Source organism: Gossypium hirsutum, chromosome D05, assembly GCF_007990345.1.
Source record: "Gossypium hirsutum isolate 1008001.06 chromosome D05, Gossypium_hirsutum_v2.1, whole genome shotgun sequence".
NCBI lineage: Eukaryota > Viridiplantae > Streptophyta > Magnoliopsida > Malvales > Malvaceae > Gossypium > Gossypium hirsutum.
The window spans coordinates 65,964,501-65,975,278 of NC_053441.1; the positions used below are offsets into that span (position 1 = coordinate 65,964,501).

The following is a 10,778-nucleotide window of genomic DNA, read 5'->3' on the forward strand; positions in this document are numbered from 1 at the left end:
ACCTATAATTGAAGTGTTATGAAATATGCAACATGTTAGTACGACCTAACCTTATTCTTTTTATCCATATTACGATGATGTTAATATGAGAAATATTGTTTTAGAACAACAAATGTCTTCTTAATCACATTTCGAAACATTGAATGTCTTAAACTAAAGAGTTCACAAGCTAGCTATAGTGCTTGTGTCTGGCATCATTCTCTCAAATAGTATCATACCCCACGATATGGTATAAGAAATTTTTTTGTATTTGCATAATTAGCATCGACCTTCAATATTTGGGTTCATAGTCCAAATAGTCCATAGTTTAATTATAAAAACTTATATAGACTTAATTTGGAGAAAAATTATGCTAGATTATATCCATTTTTCTAATATGTAAATTAAGTAAAAAATAATATAAAATTTGTAATATATAATCTTTATAAACAATGTTTTATAAATTATCCAATAACTTTCATAACATTTTTATAAATAATATAATTTTTTGTCATAACTTTAAAATTTTTTTAGAAATTAAATAATATATTTTTTATTATAATTTATAAAATACACAATTTTTTATAATATATATTTTTGGGTTTATAATATAAATTTTTTTTACCTTAATCGCTCCAATCACTCGTATGTATTTATGCTTATAATATAATTTTTATAACTTTTTTTTTGGGACAATTTAATTAGTTTAGATAGGTTTAAAACAAAGAAATTTGCATACAAAAACCTATAATTTATTTTACAAAATATTTTAGATAAATCTGAATTAGACTTTGAGTTAGTTGAGTTCGAATAAGTTTTTTAGATCACTCGAGTTCAGATCATTTTAGTTTTAGATAATTTTAAGTTCATGTAGCTTGAGTTTCTTGAGTTATTTTAGGTTTTGATTATTTTAGATTTTAATCAAGATTTATTTTGGGCAACTTGTTAAGTTTGAATTAAGTCAAATTCAAGTTAATTTTGAATTCGAATAAATTTGATTTTAAATTAGATAAGTTTAGATTATTGAATTTTATAGTCAACTATTGACTTTCATAATTGAATTGAGTTTAAATTTCATCGAATCAGTTTGAGACACAATTGACACATTTAAACCTATCAATTAAGGCCGAATCAAATCCATATCTAGGTGAATGCAAATTGTCAAGTTCCAAACCATTTTCGAGTTCAGATAAAAAATGGAAAATCCAAACTCATTTTTAATCCGCAAGACTGACACTGACAGGTTCAAATAAAGGAAACCAGTTTCCAACCTGATCAGCCCGATTTAATTTGAAGAAAACGAGCAAATTTTCGTTCAGTAAGAGAGCACCGCTATGTACAGTGAAAAGACACGTTGCAATATAAGGAGAACGCAAATTCGAACACTGAAGACGATATTGTTAGGAAAAACAGCTACAAATCCTGAACATGAACCGTAAAACGGATATGAAAGATACCAATAGATATAAATAATAATAATAATAATAATAATAATAATAATAGAGCAACAATCAATTAAAAGAAACTAGAAGAAACTTGCCATATACCAATCACAGCTTGTATCATTCTTTCCTCCCTATTCAAAATTTAATATACAGGTGAGATAATGGAAAAATAAAAGGAAAAATTGGTGAAATCTCACCTAATCTAATATCTCTATCCATCTCTTTAAATTCCTCCTATTCAGCATCTTATGTGAATAATAAGTTCCAAAAGAAACAACATTAAGAGATATGGTGGGAAATAATATGGCAAAGGGATATTTCCCCACCATACATAAACCCTAATATATTTACACCCCCAGAAAAGAAAGAACAGTTCAGAGTTTCACCCATTCTTGAGAGTTCCTCCATGTGTTTCTACGTTGGGTCATTGTTGTTGTAAGATTTTAACGGTTCAGTAATTAGTGTTCCAGTTTAATTGTGCAAGTTGAGGCTGCTGATAAGCACCGGATGCAGGAATCGCGGTTTCCGTGGCTTGAGACTGTTGAAGGAGGTTATTGGTGTTGGAAGGAGGAGCTATTGTTTGTGATGGCTGATAGAGTCCAGCAATGGCACCGTGACTGGCCTGTGCAGGAGAGAAAGGAAGCTGGGGGCCGTGAAGGGGGTACAATGGATTATACAGCAAGCTGGATAAATCTTGCGCAGGTGAAGCAGTCATCCAGATAGCCGAACCTTCATTCTGCAAAAAACAGATATATCAAAGCATTGTGTTAAATTCTTCTAACAGCTAATAAAGAACACTACGATATAATGTATTGAAATATAACTCAACTCGCCTAATTGACAGGTCTATATAGAAGGAAAGGGAAAGCAAAACGAACCAATGGTCCAGTTGTGTATATATGGTTTTCCTTCAATTGCGAAGCTGCAAGATCCTCCTTGCTGCTAGAACTTCCAGAGGTCACTGATGGAACAGATAAATTGAAACCAACAGGTGGAGGGGTCAATGGACCATAACCAGAAGGAATTGCGAAGTGAGCTGGGTTTCCAGCATTAGTTCCAGGCTTGAACTGTGAAAGAGGGAACTTGACCCCAGGTGCAGCTGCTCCAGGAGGCACGTACAGATTGCCAGTTGATGGTTGCTGGGGGAGACCAGCAAGGGTTAAATATTGATGCATTGCATGCATATAAAAAGGGGGAAGATAGTGGGGATAAGGGAAGTAATTAGGCGGAAATGGCTGCCTGAAGAGGTGAACTGCTTGTGGGGCTGCACCAACGGAGCTCTGAAGAGGTGGTGTTGAAGTACCAGATGGAACTGGTGTATTCCCACCCTAAAAGTTTGACAAATCGACAGTAAAAAGCATGTACAATAGTATAAGCAACAGACTGAACATTTAATTGCACTGTTAAAAGGGAAACTAACAGTACAAGTTAATTCTATGAAATCTACAGTTGTATGTGATAACTTTTCTTGTTGTATTCCATACACCGAAGAAAAAAGAAAGGATGCAAATACCAAGTACCAAAACATTTTTTAAAGCACACTATAACCCTATGATATTCGGACTCAAGTGTGAGTGTCCATATGGTTTCCTAAGTTTTTGCATATATTTGGAGGATCCTTAGAGGTCATATCCCCATATCCATGTGTCGGACAAAAGTATTTCGAGAAAAATGAGGAGTTCAAGTAACATAGTTCTAAGCCAACTAAGTAGATGCTTGGAACCAAAATTTAGTAATTTATACCGTGAAATCAGAAAATAAGACAGTAGATAGGAAGAAGTGCTTACAGCAAAGTTTGCAAGGCGAGAAACATCATGCACCCAAGCCTCAGGTCCATCAAACTGTGATAGGTGGCCTGCAGATGCTGGCATTAAGCCGAACCCATAGCTGGGGGCATTTGGAATGACAGGCGGATTACCTTCAGGGTGCAAATGCACTTCTTGAGTTGACTGATCATTCAACTCAGCAACAGAGGGAACATTGCCTTCTGGTTTGGGCACTTCCTCTAACTCAGGAGGAGATCGCGGTTGATCAGCATTGTCCCCTTCTGCAGGTGATAATATACCTTGGCTTCTGAGGAAATCATAGAAGGCTCAATAAGATCTAAAATATTAAAAAACAAAATAGTATACCTAGGAATACTGTTTAGAGGTTCCAAACCTCTAGCTTTATATACCATTGGCAAATTATGCACATTTATAAACTACAGTATTTATTCATCCAACATGTTTAAGCCTACCTAGAAGTGTAATTGAGCTGAGCCGAGCCGAGCCCAAATACTGCCAAGCTTGAGCTTACCGAACATCTATTTTTAAGCTCGATCTCGGCGCGATATATAATCAAGCTACTCAAGCTCGATTAAGCTCATTTACCAATTTTTGTACTCAAGCTCGAATTTGAGCTTGACTAAATAATTAAGCTTAGGGTTAATAACATATATTAAGGACAATAACGTAATTTAATAATATAAAAATATGAAAAGGTCAATCAGGCTCACAAGCCATTCAAGTCAAGTATTACTAAACTTGAATTTGGCTCGATTGATAGCTCGAGCTCGGCTCAAAAATTACCAGATCAAGTTCAAATTTATTTTTAGTTGAACTTGAGTAGCTTGTGAGCACAAGTGTCTCATTTACACCCCTAAGCCCACCAGAAGATACGACAGAAAACTATTCTTACAACTCTTTTAAACAGTTAAAGAGCAAAACATCGGGGCTCCATATCAACTAAGTATGAAACTAGAACTAACATACCACCAACACCTAAAAAACTAATTGCTGAGATGAAAGAAAAGTGTTTGAACATTGGATACTTTCTAGCAGAAGGAAAACATTAATCAAACAAAATATAGATTCAAATAAGTTCAGAAACTAATATCCACAAACCTAGAAGATGGCTCTCCAGCAAGTTCATCACTACTCGGAGAAGTTTCAACAGGGCATGCAGAGCTAATCTCCGCACTACTGATATTATTTTCTGTTCCCAGTCCAAAACTAGTATCAAAGCTTCCAAAAGTTAAGCCATTTTCAGAGACTTGGAAGTGGGTGGGAAAAGTAACATGTTGACCATTTGGAACCTTTGAATTGACAATATATTGAGAAATGTCTTTAACAGTGAGAGATGCAACCTCAGATGTGACCACTGTTTCACAAGCAAGAACCAAGTGAAATCTCCAATAAAAATAAATAAATAAATAAATAATAAATAAGCAAACAAAAGATGTAAGACCTTGGAGTGAGGTGGACTCCATAAGATTGGATTCCTTAACCTGTTCAGCAGCTTCCGATTTACTGGGGGACTTATTTCCATGCATTGAAACTGGAGCCTCAAATGCTGTTTTCTCGGTCTTAGATACATCAATATCATCAGGAACATGTTTGTTTCCTTGAATATTGTTTATTTCAGTAGCTTCATGTTGGCGTCCAATTTCACATTTTATTGTACCCGCCGCACCAGCATGCTGCGACACGGTTGGCACAAACACAGGATCAGAAGCAGATGGATAGACACCAGAGACGGTTGCAGAACTGGAAGAAGATGATGAGCCATTAGAATTTGACACAGACTTCTCTTGACCTTGGATCAAAGAGACAAATGATGGAGCAGGAATGCAGGCAGGAGGTTCAGCAACATCTGGTTCCACTGAAATAGTTGCTGGCTTGTTCGCAGGTAAGCCATCTTTAGCTTCACCATTAACGTCATTGACAGACAATTGGGATCCATAACTGGAGCTCCCATTTGGTAAAGTTGTAGTGCCATTTGGTATAGAGGTGATTGTTCTGTTAAAGAATAGAACAAAATATTTAGTTAATTCATAACACAATTCTCTAGAACAGAGCTGATTAATAAGTGTATAAAAGTCATTTCAATACACTAATAATATCATCATGCATTTTTACTTTTTTGTGCGAGAAGCTGCATTATTTTCCACTTTCTGATATACTGGCAAAGGCGCAGAACCTCTATCTGAGGTATGACTAACCCAATTATCCCTTCGAGCAGATGAATTCCTTGCAACTCCAGCATCTTAAAAGAACAAAACCCGTTACATTAGCAACTTACAGATAAGAAAACAAGTAAAATTCATATATCAATGCATAAGTAGGAGAAGAAAAGAAAAACTAATACCTTTACTAGATGATGTGAAATAGTTCGCTCGACTGCCCCGACCTCCTCGTCCTTGTACACCAGCTGTCTGTGTAAAACAAGAAGCGAGTAGTAATTAAATTTAACCGAGCAAGCCAAAGCAAAATCCCTACTAAACCAAATTTTATTAAGTAAAACAATCGCATTACAGCAATTTTGCCATCATTGCTACCAAGCAAGCATGTAATAAAGCACAGTCCTATATAACCTATAGATTCAATGATAATTGAAATATGTTAGAAAGAAAAAGACCACTTGCCTCCTTTTTCTTGTCGCGTTTTCGTTTCACCTCATGAAATGTATCTGCCAATCAAACAATGCAATCTTCATACATTCTTTCATAATAAAAAAAAAAAAGGTAAACCATAAGGTACATTAAGCACAGACAAAGTAAGCCCTTAATGCCATTTGAAAATCCCCCATGAAAAAGCCATTCTTCTAGGACCAAAAAGAAAAGCTAATGACCAGCAATGGCCTTTACACATTTGCATGCAAATCATCAGCAGTCATAAAACTGCAGTAGTTTTTGACAATATCTAAAACAAATCAGCAAAGCAAGGATGAAAAGAATAGAATTTCAACTTATGGAATACTGATATCAAATTATGATGGCAAAAGTTAATTATTTAAGACCTACAATCAATCAGATAAAGATTGAAAACGAAAACAAGGAAATTGGCAGACTACTATAGCTGATAAATCATCAAAACAAAGCATACATGTTTTTAAACATATTAAATTTCTTTAATCTGCTACCATTTTTCCCAGCAACCAAACAACATTTACCCTAAGAAAAACAAAACCAATAAATCAAACAATCCACACTTACCTTTCCATAAAAACACAAACAAATAAAAAATCCACTTTCCATTAGCAAAAACATAAGAAAGCACAAAAATCCCAACTTTCTTCACTTTCTCAACAACAAAAAAACATATACAGATAAAAAACCGCACAAAAAACAGTCCAATAAAAAATTTTCAAATATTCATTTATTTTACCCAGATAAAGAAGCTTTTGGGCAGTTTCATTAGGATCCATAAAGCACTCCTGGAGGACTGCAAAGATTTCTTCATCGCTGTGTTGCTTCCCTGTGATCTCCCTTATGCTTTGGATCATTCTCTTTGCATTTTCTGGGATCGAAGCTCTGGACCCACCACCACCGCCGCCGAGGCCACCTTGGCTGCTCATGGTAGCAAAGAAAAACAAAAAATAAAAAATAAAGAGAAGAAAGGAGGACAAAAAAGGGAAGAACGAAGCAAAACGAAAACAACCCAAAAAGAAAAAAAAAGGATTGAATGTGTTAATGTATTTATATTTTATAACTATAACTAGACTAGGGCATAAATCATAGTAGAGATGAAGAACAATAATAGTAAAATAATATTTGTTTATTAATGTCGAAAGAGAGAATGGTTTGGTTTATATATACAGGGGTTTAGTAGGCAATTAATTCACACTCCATTTGTCCAACAATTTGTAATTATGCTTTAATTTTTCTTTTCATATTTGTTTATAGAGTTAAATAATCCAATTTATATAGAATTTGTAAGATTTATTACCTAAATTAATTTATTTATATTTTATATTTTATTTTAATAATCTCGGATCATATCTGTTCTTTTTGATATAATATCTAGAATTACTCATATTTTATCCAACTCTTAAACTCGTGAATAGGAGAATAATGTACTTCAGTGTACTCAAACTCACGTCCTTTTACATTGTCAATAATACTAATAACAATCGAGTTAAGGTTCAATCAACTAAAATAATTTTATATTTTTATCGATTTTATAAGAAGGCAATTTTATTTTTTTAAAATCATATTGTACTTAATCTATAAGGTGGTTTTAAGTATTTTATTTCATCTTTACTTTTATTTATTATAAAAAATTAATTGAGTTAATATTACGAGTTATATTAATTATCAACTCAATTAGAAAAGATTTAATCTTTATTTTAAATAATAAATAATATTGTATATACTTTTGCTTTTCTATTTTTATACTTCTATATAATTTGTAAGGAAAACATTTTCCGTAGTTGTAAGAGGGTTGACAACTATCAAATATAATAAAATATTAAAGTCCAAAAAAGTAAATTGTCACTTTATCAAATATTCACTCAATCTTTAAATAAAAAAAGTAAATTTAATATATTTAAGGATTGAACTATGATTATGGGAAAAAATATAGGCCCGAAAAATGACTTGGATAAAAAATAAGACCCGTTCTCTAAATAGGTTAGGCCTTGAGTAAGGTATTTTGGCTTGGGCCAAGCACGGCCCAAATCAGCCTAAACTTTTTTTTATTGTTACTTGTTGTTATTTTGCTATTATATTGCTACTATTTTGTTGTTATTGTTTGGATAATGTATAACTATTGATTTATTGTTAATTTTGTTACTATTTTAAGGGCGTTTGCTTGTTAAGTTGTAATTATCTTAGTGTTATTTAAGTATAAGATTATTTTGATGTATTTTCAATTTGTTGTATTATATTTTTTAAAATTATTTTCATATAAAAAAATTAATATGAGTAAGCTAAGTCAAACTCGAGTTTAGCATTTTTTATTTGGACTAAGTGTGGACAAAATTTTAAACTTATTTTTCGGGCTGGGCCTGAACCTAGAAAAAGGACCTAAAATTTTGTATTTACCAGGCCTGACACAGGATCAAGTCTAGATTGAACCTATGTCAACAAGATAAACACAATTTTTTTTTACCATTGTTAAATAATTTTTAAAAAAAAATACATGAATTGTTTTCTTTCTGGTGTGACATAATCTAGTTATAATTAAAGTTTTGATTGAATTTGGTATCACAAATCAACTGTATGCCATTTAAATTAGAAAATGACTTCTTTTTAGGTTTTATAGTGTAAAACGTAGTTCTCTTTTTATATTTTATGTAAAATTTATAAAAATCAAAAAAATAATCAAGTTTCGAGAACAATCAACTTCTAAAATTTTAATTCGTAACACTTCAACTAAAGTTATATTTGATTTTTATATAAATTTTTCATAAATATGTGTTATACATAATTTTCACTCCTATTGTGAATGTACATAATTTAGTTGAGTTTGTTTCACATTGTTACTATACCGGATTTAAGTGAGTTTGTTTCACTAAGTTGAGTGACACCAAATTCGGTAAATATGTTGGTTTTGAAACAAAATTAGGGTTTTAGGTATTTTTTTCCGAAATTTAGAAAAATAGGTCATTTTTTTAGAGAGAAAACGAAAACGCGTCCTATTGGAAGCATTTTTTAACCATCCAATGGTCTGATTTTTTCGGCGACTATTTTTTATCTCAACTGTCAAAAACAAAAATTCAACGGTCAGAAACAACTAATTTTTTTTCTTCCAATGACTATTTCATTTTCTATAGATACCCTATTTGTTTTCTCTTTTCTTCATTTAATTCATTTATTCTCTCAATCATCTCAATCCTATTTTATTCTAAATTTTTTCATTCAATTTCTCTCAAAATATTCTTATCTCAATGTTATATTTATAATTTATTTGATTTTATTTGATTTTCATAAAATTTAAAATGTCGATACCTCTTATTCGTTTAGATCACAAACATATTTTCAGCGTACAATTAATAATGGTCAGAAAATATTATTACATTTTTATGTTAATTAATATAAATATTAAGTTGTTAATATTTTTTTAATTTTTTATGTTTATATACATAATTTAAGTGTGAGGGCACCACGTGTCATTGAACAACACTTGCAAGATGCGGAATTCTTGCACGTGTTACATATGCTCAGGAGAACTAAATTGGAGCCTCCACTTATTAGCTCTTTGCTGGAAAGATGGAGACCCGAGACATGCACATTTCATCTTCTGATCAATGAGTGTACAATTACACTCAATAATGTAGCATTACAACTCGGTTTACTGGTTGATGGGTCGGCCGTTATTTCCTAACATAGAATCATTTACGGCTCAAACCCCTGTTCTTGAATAAACGTCTTTCCTTGAAATTCCAAAAAAAAATTCAACGTTTGGATTTAGAAAATTTGAGGGATTTTGCAGCCACTGATGGTTCGGGTTCATTAATTCTTCTAAATTTTATATGAGCCATTTTTAGTAATATTTTAACCATAAGACTAATGGAACTCAAACAATATGTTTCAAAGTAATCAAGGAATAATGCAATGGAACAGTAAAGTTAGGTACCCTTAACCTCGATTTTAGTTGTTCAATATTCCTTGTGAAAGCTTACTGCGAATTCCTCGTTCATGCGGAATATCTAACCTACACCAAATAAACACAATATAGGAAGAAAAGAAGAAAGGTTTTTGGGTTTAAAGATTATTGAGAGGGTTTAGGGTTTTAAGAGTTTAACAAAAGTGTAAATCTTACATAAATATGAGTTTTAGGTTAAAAACTTAATGGTAGATTATAAACTGTGCCACATAGGTTTTGTTTCTTTTTCGAGTAAATTACTTAATTGGTCATTAAAAATATTATTGCAATTTTATTACTTAATTTTTAGGGTGTTTTTATTTTAGTCACTCAAGCGTTAAATTCTTAATGACGAATGACTGTGCATATCAAATCATGTCTGCATCGTTTTAAAACTTTCATTTTGGTCACCCAATTTCTAAGTCAGTTTCATTCTGGTCGTCGAGAAAGAATTTTTTTTAAAGTCTTAATCTGTGTAAAAAAAAAAATTAAAGATTAAAGTGAAAAAAAAAAAGCAATAGAAAAATAATGCATTAAGAATTTGTCATAATGTACTTGTTTATTTTATTGCTCACAATTCTAATTTTTTTTCTTTAATATTGAAAATTTAAATTTTAAACTATCAAAAATCAATTGAATAAATTGTAGAAAGTTTTTTATCGTTTGATAATTTCAATTGATTTCTTACTATAATATTAAAATAAACTAAATTAATTACTTTAATCTCCTTTTATATTTCCAAATTGTCCTTAATAAAATCAATCAAATAAATCATATTTAATAATTGTATACGAAACTTAAATTTCTTTTGATTATATATTCTTGAATCTTCAAGGCTAAGTTAAAATCGAAGGAAAAATATTTACAATTAATTAAATTAATTGTTTGTTCTTCGTTTGGGTAATAATTATGTGTTTTATTTGGCACGAAAGATAAAATTAATTAATTGTAAGGATTTTTCTTTACTTTTAGCTTAGCATGAAAGATTTAAGATCATATAATCAAA

The 10,778-nt window shown here is 31.5% G+C and overlaps 1 protein-coding gene across 1 annotated transcript; it reads right to left on the bottom strand.

Annotated features, from left to right (window-relative positions):
* Positions 1-1,494: 1,494 nt before the first annotated feature.
* LOC107922377 (GBF-interacting protein 1-like) lies at positions 1,495-6,961 on the bottom strand. Its single transcript, XM_016852382.2, has 9 exons — positions 6,572-6,961; positions 5,830-5,873; positions 5,553-5,619; positions 5,324-5,450; positions 4,653-5,203; positions 4,310-4,565; positions 3,212-3,497; positions 2,303-2,752; positions 1,495-2,160 (listed from the first exon to the last, which is right to left on the bottom strand). The coding sequence occupies exons 1-9, from the start codon at positions 6,759-6,761 to the stop codon at positions 1,876-1,878; spliced, it is 2,256 nt and encodes a 751-aa protein (XP_016707871.2). The 5' UTR covers positions 6,762-6,961; the 3' UTR covers positions 1,495-1,875.
* Between the last annotated feature and the right edge of the window lie 3,817 nt (positions 6,962-10,778).